At 45.2% G+C, this 13,393-nt stretch overlaps 1 protein-coding gene across 1 annotated transcript; it reads left to right on the forward strand.

The window, feature by feature from the left end:
* Window positions 1-890: 890 nt before the first annotated feature.
* Window positions 891-2,246, forward strand: RASSF10 (Ras association domain family member 10). Its single transcript, XM_075162779.1, has one exon. It carries the CDS (start codon window positions 891-893, stop codon window positions 2,244-2,246), a length of 1,356 nt encoding a protein of 451 aa, XP_075018880.1.
* The last annotated feature ends 11,147 nt before the right edge of the window (window positions 2,247-13,393 follow it).

Here is a 13,393-nt window from a genome sequence, read left to right on the forward strand (position 1 = left end):
TCCCCCAGAAGGTACAGATCAGCCTTCAGGTTTTAGAGTTTACCCCCTTTACCCATGGTAGTACTTTTTTAGCCATGTAGAAAAGCATAGGTCCATGAACCCCCGCGATGCAATCGCACCATGAAAATCAGTGCCACAACCCCACGTTTTATTACCATTTTTTACATCTCCTCATTTTAATCCGCACTCGGAGACCGATCCTGTTCCCATCAAAGTACACAGCAAGCTCCCATTAAAATCTGGCTCAGCTAGTATTTTAATAACACTTAGACATTCCCGTCCTTTGCATATTTCATCTGCGAAGTGCTTTACAAACACGAATTTCCTAATTACAGGCGGATGATTTACTAAAACTGGAAATTCCTCACTAGTTCTGGCTTTCGCTTTGAAGCTCCTCAGCAGTTTGGAGGATCCCTCGACGCCGCTCCTTCGCAGCAGAGGCAGGGCACAGCGCAAGACGCAGAGACGACGGCGACCTGCCCTGAAGTTTCCGCGCCGGCGGACTTCGGCGCGGAGTGCCGGGGCGGCGCTGCCCGCGGGCCGGCGGCCGCCGCCGGGGCGTGAGCCGCGGGGGGCGCCCACGTGGTGGGAGAGGAAAACCCGGCGGCAGCGGCGGCGGGAGCCGGCAGAGCGCGGCGGCGGGAGGGAGCCGCGCCGGGCTCCGCGCCGCACCGGGCCGGGCCCCTCCCGGCGGACCGCCGCACCGGGCAGGAAGGGGTGGAGCGGCCGGCGGAGCGCACGGGCGGGGTGCCGCGGGCGGGGAGGCATCCCGGCCATGCTGAAGCCGGGCGGGCGGGCGGCGCCGCGCTTCCCCTGAGCGCTCCGTATGGAGCGGCTGCCCGGCCAGCCCTGAGCCGGCGGCCCCGGCCGCCCGCCCGCAACCGCCCCCGATGGAGCCCGAGGAGCGGAAGATCTCGGTGTGGATCTGCCAGGAGGAGAAGCTGATCTCCGGGCTCTCCCGGCGGACCACCTGTTCGGACGTGGTGCGGGTGCTGCTGGAGGACAGCCACCACCGGCGGCAGCGACCGGCGCTGCCCGAGCCCGGCGGCGGGATGCTGTCGGGGCCGCCGCACTCCTACTGCATCGTGGAGAAGTGGCGCGGCTTCGAGCGCATCCTGCCCAACAAGACGAAGATCCTGCGGCTCTGGGTGGCGTGGGGGGACGAGCAGGAAAACGTGCGCTTCGTGCTGGTGCGCAGCGAGGCCTCGCTGCCCAACGCGGGCCCGCGCAGCGCCGAGGCGCGGGTGGTGCTCAGCAAGGAGCGCCCCGGCCACGGCCTGGGGGCGGCCCGCGCCAGCCTGGCGCTCACGCAGGAGCGGCAGCGGCGGGTGGTGAGGAAAGCCTTCCGCAAGCTGGCCAAGATCAACAAGAAGCGGCAGCAGCCGCTGACCCGGGAGGCCTCGTCGGCGGAGAGGATGGAGACGCTGGTGCACCTGGTGCTCTCGCAGGACCACACCATCCGGCAGCAGATCCAGCGGCTCCGCGAGCTAGACCGGGAGATCGACAGGTACGAGGCCAAGATCCACCTGGACCGCATGAAGCGGCACGGCGTCAACTACGTGCAGGACACCTACCTGGTGGGGGCCGGCGGCGGGGAGCCGGAGCCCGGCCGGGAGCCGTGCGGGGCGGCCCAGCCCGCCGCCGGCCGCTCCGAGGAGGACTACGCCAGGAAGTGCGAGGAGGTGCTGCAGCTGCAGGAGCAGCGGGCGCAGCAGGAGGAGCTGCTGGAGCACCTGGCCGCCGAGATCCAGGAGGAGCTCAACGAGCGCTGGATGAAGCGGCGGCGGGAGGAGCTGGAGCTGGCGGCGGGGCCCGGCCTGGCCGAGACGGACTGCGACACCACGGAGCTGAGCGGCGGCGGGGAGGGCGAGCTGCACCTGGAGCACGAGCGGGTGAAGACCCAGCTGAGCACCAGCCTCTACATCGGCCTCAAGCTAAGCACGGACCTGGAGGCCATCAAAACCGACTTGGACTACTCGCAGCGGGCGTGGGAGGACAAGGAGCGGGAGCTGCAGCGCCTGCTGGAGACGCTGGGCACCCTGGACGTGGCCGAGGCGCCGGCGGAGCCGCGCGGGGCGGCGGGCGGGGGGCGGCCGGCGGCGGGGGGCAGCGCGGCCGGCTGGGTGGAGCAGGCGCGGGCGCTGCGCAAGGACCGCGCCGACAACGACGAGGACTCGGACACGGGGCTGAGCTCCATGCACAGCCAGGACTCGGACTCGGTGCCCGTCTGCGAGTCCCTCGTCTAGCGCCCGCCCGCCCAGCCGGGCCCCGCAGCACCGGGGGTTGAGGGCGGGCTCCGGCCTGGCTCGCAGCGAAACCGGGCACGGCACGGGCGGTGCGGTCTCTGCCCGGTGGCCTCGTCGCCCGCCGGGCAGCGCGGCACAAGCTCGCCGCCGGTGCGGGGCTCGGCGGGAGCTGGACGGGCGGAGCGAGGCCGCGGGGGCAGAGGGTGGTGTAGGACTGCGGGCAGGCGCGGGGTAGGCGAGAAAACTGCCGGTGCAGGAGGCAGTCACACAGAGGAAACCTTTTAATTTTAGCTCTTGAGTTGAAACTTGTTCTAACTAGTCATCCGCGGGCAGCGTTTAGGCTGGTTCGCCGGTACTTTTATCTGAGGAAGAGAAACCCACAGCATGCTTGTGTTTCATTCACGTCTGGGATCGCTCACTCCTTAAATCCTGCCGCCTGCTTCCCTCCGAAGGTTTTCTTGCTGGGCCTTTTAATCCTACAGTTCCCCACGATATCCCCACTGTAGCATAGGCTACTTCGGATAATCTCTTTGCGAGTAAAACGCCAGGACGCAGGCTCCGTAGGGTAAATCAGTTATCTCCTTAACAGTTTCTCAGCATCGCAAAGTCAGATAGTGGGTTATATTGGCTGTCATTTACCAATACACCCGGCTCCTTTACAGGCAAAAAGTCACTGAGACTAGAGCTGCTGGTCATTTAAAAACTACGGAGGAAGAGAGGTGTCAGTACTACTGACACTGGGATCTCCCGGATGCAAGCTTTTGGAAGGTACAGGCAGTTCCTTTTGGCAACAAAAAGGGGTGATAAATCACTACTTTTTTTTTGAAAAAAGAACCAGCTAAATCAAAATATGGATTAACGTGTATTAACTCCGCTCTGTGTAGTACTTTTTCTTATGCATAGGTAAGAGTGCATTGTTTAAAGGCATACTAAGAAATACATTAGTATCAATGTTCATTTGACAGTCGTTGAAAGTAATTAGCAGTGCCTCTATGTACACAGCCTTCAACTACATTTTTTCACTAGGCTAGCTGATATTTGGCTGAGCTTGGTTGTAGATAAACAAACTACAGAATCAGCTTGAGCTACTGTTTTTAATGATACAGTTCGTATCAGGCCAAGAGATACAACGATAAAAGCATGACTCAAGCCCTGCCTGCACTACAGCTTAATCTTTTCAGTTATTCCAATAAAAATAATACAGCACCAGCTGTAACATGCATTTCACTTAACTGCCAAATCTTCCTCTGCAGATTAACTCTTACCGAAAATATATGATCTGCTCTTACAATAAGAGACATTAAGGATTCTTGTATTCCAGAATAATTGCAGAAACAGTTTAAGCAGTGAGAGACCAGAGAATGTTTAGTCAGGTCCGACTGACGGTGTGGACTTTTTAAAACTTCTAAGTTTATTATTTATGTAAGGCTATTTATGAAATTTTTCATTTAACAATAAAGTATAAAAAAGGATATGCCAATAAACCAGTTCTTTATTTTCGATAAAAACCTCGCAGCTTCCTCACCCGAAGGCCGGGTTCCACTCTTTTGGAGTGTTCTTGCTGATAGGAATTCTGTTGGACAACAGAAGAATAGACTCTGCAACCAGGCAGTTTGAAAGCAATCAGAGAAATACTGTCTGTGGATTTGTTGAGGCTGTCCAATTCCCTATATGCTATTATTCTTGATAAATGTTATTCCACTGAATGGGTCTCAGTTATAACAAACTGTGGTGTATTTTAAACACTGATTATATAATTGTTTTTCATATTTTAGTCAACCTTGGAAAATATTTAAGAACCTATTTTTAGAGCTAATAAAACTCGTAAGACTAAATGAGTGTTCCAAATTGAGTGTGATTAAAAAAAAAAATATATATATATATGTATCAGGTCTGGGATTTTGTTGTGTTATCTTGTGGTGTCATTTACCCTCTGGCGAAGTGAGTAGAAAGATATACAAGTCAGACCTCTCCAGGCTGTCTCAGGACAGCATTGTCCCCTCACTTTCTGATGGCACAGGGGACTCCCTCAGGTACAAATAACAGAGCGTGTGTTCCTCAGATCAGTCACTGCAGCGGTGGCACATGTCCAGAGTGAGGAATTTCACCCCACTCTGCAATTAAAAATATTTGTATGGAAGTAGAGCTGAAGAGTAAGTTGGGGGGTGGGCGAGTCACATTGTTGCACTGCATTATATTAACCAGTGCGGATGTAATGGGTGGGTGATGCAAGTATCTGTTGATAGCTTCTCCAGTGACTGATGTAAGCAATAAACCTGAAATTGCTTTACGTAAGTTCTCCCATTAGCCACACCAAGCAAATAAAAAGCAAGCACATTATAGAAATAAGCTGCAACAGGCCGTACATCATTATGCTATTGATATATGGTATGCTATACTGTCAGGTATTTTGTAAAGCGTGAGGTGAAGGAAGCCAGGAAATTCAAAGTTGTAAAGCAAAGTTTGCCTACTCATCCTCAGCTAAGAAAAGCCTTAAAACCAGGACAAAACTACTTTTGCTCTAGGTCGCTGAGGGTCACACTTGTAGGGCACCATGCAATGCTTGCTCTTGGCCCGTCAGTACCCCAGATAATGGTGCAGTAGATCGTGACCCTCCTGATCTGCTGGCCCCTGTCCCATGAGGACAGGGGTGAGAACGCTGCAGGTGGCACTGTAGTTTCAACATTTTGGTGGGAGCTGCAGTGACTTCCTACGAACACATATTTGAATGTGGTCCCATACTGTGCAGGTGAAATTGGGTATAGTTATTTGATATTTAAACAGTTACAAACACAATTGCAACAGGCTCAGTTTTTGTTCCTGCACACAGACCAAATTCAAACATCTTCACAAATCCCTCTCTCTCTCAAACCATTATTAAAACATTAGTTTACAAGAAGAGATCACTGTTTGCATTGGACCAGGTACTTCTCCCTTCCCATCCTCTTCTGGACTCGTACATCCTCACTTAGATAAGAGAGACAAGCCACAGGGTGCTTGGCTTTGACAGGGAATTTGGCTCTGGGGTTTTGCGGGGCACATAGCCAAGGGGTTAGGAGAGCCGATTCAGAATCACAGGTAGAAGGGCAGGATTTTTCTCTCCTTACCAGTTCTGAGAGAATGGAAGAGAGCAAGAGCAGCAGGAAAAAACCAACCAACATCATGACAGAAGTCTACCTTCAGGCACCACCAAGAGAGAGGTGAAAGCTCCAACCAATACCTGCATCAATACCTGCTTGCCTTTTTTTTTTTAATATCATTCTCTTCTCTCTTCCAAAGAGAAGTCCAGTCTAATCTTTCCCTCATCCTAAGACCAGACAAGCAGATATAGATAGCCATGAATTAAACGAAAACCTAGCAGCATTATGAATTATTTAAGATGAATCTGTATAGTACCACATTTCTCTCTTTATTCAACACCCTATCTGTTTCTCAAAGCAACCGTCAAGAACCAAGGCTGCCAGGCCTCTCAGACACAGTACCTACAGACGTCAAAGAGAGCTTTGTCTGGGAGACATAGTCAGAGTAGAATCAGGCCTTAGTTTCAGACATCCTTTAAACAAGCATTATCAAGCATTACTACACAAGTCCTGTCTGTTTGCTGCCCTCGACCACATTTTTTCTGACCCTACATGGCACTTCCTTTTGTGCCTATACAAGAGTTTGTGAGACCAGATAGTGAACCAGATCAGAAAAAAATTGATGAGCTTTAATTTAGGCGAGTCCCTGATGTGGCTCAATGTACAGTCACACAAATGCTTCTGCCAATGACAAGGTATGGTGGTAAAAATGAGAAATTGAAGGCACTTGGAAAGGTGGAACTGATTCTTTCAGCAATGGGCACTGTCTTATGCTGACTTGCATGTTGACAAAAGCTTAGTTCAGATTGTAAATATCCCCCCACTCACAGTCTAAAGAGAAGGTTTCCCATGGAAGACTAAGGCTAGAGCTGAAGCTCCATTGACATCAATTACACTCACCCATATCAAACCCAAAATGAGTCAAGTAGTCCAGCTTTTAGCCTTGACCTTGTTTCAGAAACCCACTATCAAGCAATATTATCAGAATGAAGACTCTGTGTCAAATTCAATATATTTCTAGTCCTTAACACATGTAAGAGATCTGCCAGTTTGAGTAAGCGCTTTGTAGGGATATCATTTGATGCCTTAAACAGGGGAGGCAAATACATTTACTGTAATGAACACCACAGACATGCAAAATGAATGACCTATTAATTATTGCCGTTTATTCTAAAGCAGCACACAGCCAGCCAAATCACAGTCTAGTTGATTTACAGCGACAGATCCTTTTCCAAAGAACCCAGTCTTTGTTTCAGACAAGTTATAGTCAAAGGAGGGAAGCAAGTAAGTGGATGTGAGCGAAGGAAAACATGTCATCAAGCTTTAATACTGACTGCTTGCGTGAAACACATTTTCTAGGTTTACCTTAAAAATAGTCTGTGTGCCTATATCTGGAGAGACATGCACGTAGACCTTCCCCCCTCCCAAATTCTACACTACTTTGGACTTTCCCCCCACCCCTTTCATTTGAACTGAGCTGCAACTGTAGCTCAATACATGAAAAGAGCAGCACAGGCCTTGAAATAAAATAACAGGTCTGGTGAGCTATGCTGGTTACCGAGTTGAAATACAAGCCATTGCAGATTGTTGGAAGCAGTTGTCCTTTGAAGTCATTTGATATTATTGCTCCTGAGCTGGCATACAAAGTTTAAAAAAAAATGAGCATCGCAAAGTGCACGGAGTCTACACAGATGTTACTTCTTTTCTACAAACTCACATTGCTAAATGAACTCAGAAGCTTAACAGAAAGGGAAAATTTAATAAACTCAAAGCAAAATTGGGCTCTACATACAAATTAGCCAAATATCTTCAAGCAGATTTGTCAAATAGTATTTTAAAAAACACTGCTTACATAATTTAATACATTACTTGCGTAAATGCATCAGAGCAGAACCTTCCATGCAGATTGTCACACGCTTTCACGCGCTAACACTACTGAGTTAGCCATTGATTTCTTAGAGTGTACAGTGCTAACGCTACCAGAGCATTAGAATATACCCTTAAAATATAACTTCTGCAGGCTTTACACACTACCTACATATAAGTTTGTTTACACTTCAAGCTTTATTTGGGAAGTCTTATTAAACTTCCTCAGTTTTGAAAGTCTTCCAGAAACCTATTGATGTTCCATGAAAAAAATAGTTTCCTTCCCAATAACTTTTTTCCTTCTTCCCGCCAACCTGCTCCTCCTCTACTCATCAGCATCTGCTCTGAATTTCATGAATAGTCTCGTTAAATTGGTGGGACTCCATGGATTCAGTATTAGGATCCTACTTGGTAAGAAAGCTGAAGAAATAAAGTTTCTATGTCTTTGCAAAAACTCATTATTTTCGTAGTACGGGGCAATCTCAGCAGTATTTTTGTAGTTCTTTATGTAATAACATGTCATACAGAGTAAGAACATACTGTCACCAGCAGTTTTATGCCACTGTTGCCCAATTCCCTTGCCCCTCCTGCCCCCTCCCCCCTTTTTTTTCCCCTTTAAACATGTTTCCAAGTTACCTTCTCCTAATTTGAGGTAAGTACTTCTCACACGAGGAGGGAGCACCTCTCCTCAGAGAATATTCTGGGGGAAAACGTTACTGTGGAGCATTGGGGTAGGGAGATACAGTTTGTATTCCTGGTTTGAAGAATAACTTGAGTGATGAGTGGTATCTTATTTCCCTTGGAGCATAAGCTTTTGATGAAGATATTTACAGTGTGATTGTACACCATCTGGCAGAAGGAGGCCTGATCTACTCGAGGCCTTCTAGGTACTGTTATAATGAAAATGTTAAACAATTTCACTCTTCCTGCCTCAGTTCCCCTAATGTTGAAGTGCGTGTGCTTCCCTTTTCTAAATGGTTTCAAATAATCTTTCCCATTTAATGGCTCAGCGAAACCACTGCAGGGTGACCTCAGAACACAATCCTGCTAAGTCAGTCTTGGGATTTTATAGAGTTTACCAAGGGGAAAAAAAAAAACAACTACCCAACAAGAACAAAAAAAATCTGTGACTCATAGAAAGAACTCTTACATATCTGAAACATACTATCATCAGCTTACTAGCACTGCACTTCACATAGCTTAATTATGTGATTATTTAGACTATTATCTCCAAAAGAAATACTTTTCATCAGTCAAATTGTGCTCATAAGCAGGTCTTTGGAAAATGTGTTAAAAGCCTTTAGGAAAAATATTTAATCCCTGTTTCAATTTAATGTAATCCCCTTGTTTTAATCTCTTACAGTGTATTTTTTTTTTTTACATGTAATCAGGCTATTAGTTTATGCATTTAATTATCAGTGTAGCCTAATAATTTTTTTTCCCTGCCTTCCACTGAATCTCCACTTGATAGACACATCTTAAGAACAGATGAAAAGTGACTGTGGAAATGAAGAGAGACATGGATCACCTTTTGAAAATGTTGGTGCTTGTTCTTCCTACCACTAGCATAGAAGCAAGTTATTTGCTTTCAACTGAAAACTTCTAGCTTTTCTATGTTTCCCTTTCTTTCACAGTTGCTCTTCATTTTCTCACAGTAAGGTCTCTCCATAATTCTACTACAAGCTTCCTTTCGGAGTGACCAGATGCCTCATGAATCACCAGTAGGTTAAAAGCTTAAAGCCAGGATTGTCATCTTTTTTATAATCCTGTCCCTGCACATATTCCATGCCCCCTACTTTCCCTACTTGGTCTCAAAAAATATTACTCTGACCAGATAATAAAGCATCAGGCACTCAAATTTTGCCATCCTTCAAAGGAAGTTACAGCACACACAGCTCCAGGTGCTGTATCCATAACACACAGAACAGTACATACAGCTGCGTGCCATCCACAGAAGTGAGCTGATTAGAAATGTCTTTCCTAGGCTAATACACAAAGAGGCAGGTTTGAAGCCAGTATATTGTAAATTACTTACTCTTAGCCCTGACAGGGGTAACTAATGATCTTCAGCAGGCGATTCCAATGTGAAATAGAATAACCTGATCATCTGATTATTTTGAATTAATTTTTACATATTTACTGACTTCAGGGTATGGATTTTTAAAAACAGTATCCCCTGCTCAGGTGTAGAGTTAGGTAAGAAAACGGCATTCCAGCTTAGAGGGATTTATAAACTAGTTAGGGTAGTAACGGGCACGGACCTTGCTGCTTTCTCTTCTCTTTCTCAGAAATCTTTCCTGCCTCCGCAATGCCTAAATGAATTGGGGACAAGAGTGTGGAAAATGAAACCGTGTCAGAAGAGAACGGAACTGAGCCCAAGAAACACTAACTGGAGAGGAGGCAGCTGAAGGGAACAAACAAGAAAGGACAAAAGCCAGAAAGAAGCCTGGTCGATAGGAAAGTAGCAGGCAGCATGAATCAACCCCTGCATTGTAACAAGGGGGAAAACTCAAGTCTGTGATAACCTCCGCGCATCTTGCTCTTCAAGCTGTTTCACCAAAACCATCCAACAAACAGCAGCCTGGGAGGGGCAGAAGCCCATGCCGCAGTATCTTCACAGCGTATCAACACTGTAGCCGGGTGAACAGGAGGAAAAAGAGACCAGTGAAAATCTTGGGATTTTCCTGAGGTTTTGTTAACTCAGCTCTAAAGGCCAGTGACTGCAGAATTTGCAATAGGCTAGCATGCTGAGAATTTGAGGATGAAATGTCACTCAAGTTGTTTTTTTTCCCTTCACTTTTAACTCGTACTTGGTAAATACAGAGGAATCAGCGTTTCCCTAGATGATACGTAAGTTTATGTCATCAGAGTTTCTCCCCAATACACTCCTTTCCTAGAACATTAAGCCTTAGCTGCTGTTTTATGATCCAGGATGTTGTCATGTTGCTCTAAGTGTTTACCTACATGATTTGCCAAAAACAGTGGCACAAAGTAAACAGGATATTTAGCTTAATTTAATAGGCAAGCTTAAGGTAAAAGCAAATCCAGACCTATTACTCCAGTTTACACAAGCCAGCTTGCAAAGCATGTGCAATGGCATTTCTAACTATGTTTGCAAACTAGTTTGTGTAAAACAAGCCAATTGAGCCAGATTTAAATTTCAGTTGTTTAAAGTCTCTCATCATGTGTCACTGAAGTGATTCACATGTAGATCACTTAATCTATTTAATGAACACAATTACCATGTTTTGACAATATTAATTGGACCTGTACTTACACTCCTCTCTGCATTTCACCTTTATAACCACCTCCATAATTATCAACTCCTATGGCTTTAGTATGCCTAAAGGAATAGTTTGCCTTTATAGAACATATATTTCACTCTTAACTTCTCTCTTGTTGCCCCCTCCCTCCAATATTTTTTCTCACAAAATTTCCAAGCCTTTTTCTTTTGCTCCAGTCATTAGCAATTGGGCTTCATCTTTGCAAATAACAAGGGTGAGAGATACCTGCCTGTTCAGAAGTTGTCTGCTACGCACTTTCAACTCAAGGCTTATAACTGCTAAGTCACAGTCATTTCAGCTGAGTTGCTTTCACACCAGTATTCTGGGATTTCTTTTACTTATAAAACCGAAGAACCGACATTCTCTTAGTTCAAAGACGGGTAACCAGACAACTCGCTTGTGCAAAAGGGCACAAGCTCCACTGTTTTGCCCAGGATATCAGAATCTGCTTGTAAAAGGAGACAAGTTAGAAACCCTGAAGATGCACCCAGTTAATCCAATGATTAATTTGTACAACATTTTCAGCTAGAGCTAAATAATATCATTCTTATTAGTGTTTGTATAACAATAGGACCACACAAGATAGAAAGTTATTATACTGTGCATTTTTAAAAGACACACGACAAGGCAGCCCTTGCTCTGATGAGACCACAGTACAGACAGACAAGCCAGACATCATTGAGATGACAGGCATAGGAGCTGCAGTGACTTGAACTGGGTGTGCAACAGGTTAGTAACAAAGACGGGAACAGAAGCCAACTCTCCCGATTCCCAATCCGTTTTCCTCTCTGCTAGACCCACACTTTCAGCCTGTGATGTGGTACAGACAAAAGACAAGGTATAAATTCATCTCCACCCCTTACTGCCACGGGAGCCGTATACCAGATAACTTGTGGAGGCTTATTCAAGCTATTGAAGAAATACAGGAGGTCAAAGAGTACTAGACTACTACATTTCATAACCACGTTTCTTAATAGTCTCAAGCCTATAATTTTGTACTCTGAGAATTTATGGTTTGAGGAAGATTTTTGATTCATTTACATGTCAGTGGCATAAATAGCTGCTATTTCTATAAACATGTTTCATTCTCTATCTCCTGAATATTTCTTTCTGCAACAAGGAGAACCACACATACTGTAAAGATGTGTCCCTAAGTAAATTTTCCAACTATGTTTTTTCAATATTTTTAGCAATATATACTTAGCAAATCTCATAGTTTTGGGACTCTCAGTAAAAAAAAAAAAAAAAGATGCTTGTGTTTCACTCAGGGCCTCAGCTCTATCATTCGTCTTTTTCTCTATATACTGCTGTTACATATTCATGTTACACACTACTGAAAATCATGAGCCTGGAAAGTTATCTCAGATTTGTTGATCATGGAAGTCCAAACTTCGTCATTAGCTCAAGTGACACCAACAAATTTTCAGTAGGTCCATGGAAACACAAACAGAAGTTTGGCCTAACATTTGAGATACCTATCACAGGATATCAGAAATTGGGATACTCATTGTTTATCAAAACAGCCAAATCAGTGCACTAAAACATGCCTCAATGAAAAGCAAATTAATTTTCACATGATGTGCAGTGGAGGACTGAGTTGGTTAGGAAAGTTCAGACAAGGCTGTTGTATTTTAATTTGCCAATTCAGCAAAAGCAAAACACTCTGAAAACCGACTCTGCCAAAAGTGGTTCACCCAGTGGGCAGGTATCCGAAGCCTGCCCCCCTTCCTCTCAGATGAGCTCTCTAGCTATTGCTGTTCTGCCTGGGATGTGGCTGCCAACATGAAAGTTTCTCCTATTCCATCACCCATACCCAGCAATTTCAGGTGAAGAGGAGTATCGGGATCAGTATCAGTGGCTATGGCACCTAAGAGAAGATGATTTCCTTCAGACAGACTGTTGCCAGTACAGCCATTTGAACTGAGCTCAGGCCTGAGGTTCTCAGCTTTACTTAAAAAAACATCAACGGAGTATTTTTAAGTTACTGAAGGGCACTGCTAGGGAGATCTGTATTGCCACAAGAGGCTTTGTTAGACAAATATTCAATACTAAGAAAGATTGCATCTTTCGCTAGGGCTCAAAAGGAACAACTCCAAATATTTTATCATGTATCTTTTGATCTGTGTAGATGAAAGTCCTAGTTATTATATATTACAAATGAACATTATGGCTGGTTCTGTTGTCTAGGAACCCACTGTGATTAGTGCTCTCAAGTTCCAAACAGTTTGGTCCCTCACCAAAAGCTTGTATGTGGGAAAGTAGCCATGACACACAGTATATGATTAACCCGAAAAATTTCCTTTTTTGTTCAAATCTCTAATGAACAAAATAATATCAGAGACAAGAATAGAAAGTACCAAACCTAGCATCTAAGTCTGCAAGTATTTTAGATATTGAATTATGAGTTTTAATAAGAGCAGGCCCTGAATAATTACTTACTAGATGGAAAAACGCAAATAACAGAAGTCATGAGAAAATGGTGCAATTGGAACTTGCTTTCAACATTTCATATGGTTTTACATATATTTAGTATATGACATGCATATGCCCTTTCCCTGATGCTTTGTGTTTTACATTGTATCTCCTCTTATGGCAGTCAGAGACATTAGCTAAAACAGGCTAGAGTCTTCCAAAATCTTTCTTAAAAATTAACTGCAAGTACAATAAATGTATTTAACTGTTGATTAACTGAACATGGTCATTAATATAACTATACATATTAATCATGATGTAGTCAATTATTGAAGAAAATAACTAAAATCCTGCTCAGTCATGAAAAGATGAGATCACATAATGAAAAAAGGCCCCATTTCTATCCTTTGCTTAAAAATTGACAGGTAGTCAAGACTTCTCTAGAAGTAAAGAAATTCTTTGCATGTTAACGTACACATCAAATTGAAGAAAGAGGCTTCAAAAG

This window comes from Calonectris borealis, chromosome 14 (genome assembly GCF_964195595.1).
Source record: "Calonectris borealis chromosome 14, bCalBor7.hap1.2, whole genome shotgun sequence".
NCBI lineage: Eukaryota > Metazoa > Chordata > Aves > Procellariiformes > Procellariidae > Calonectris > Calonectris borealis.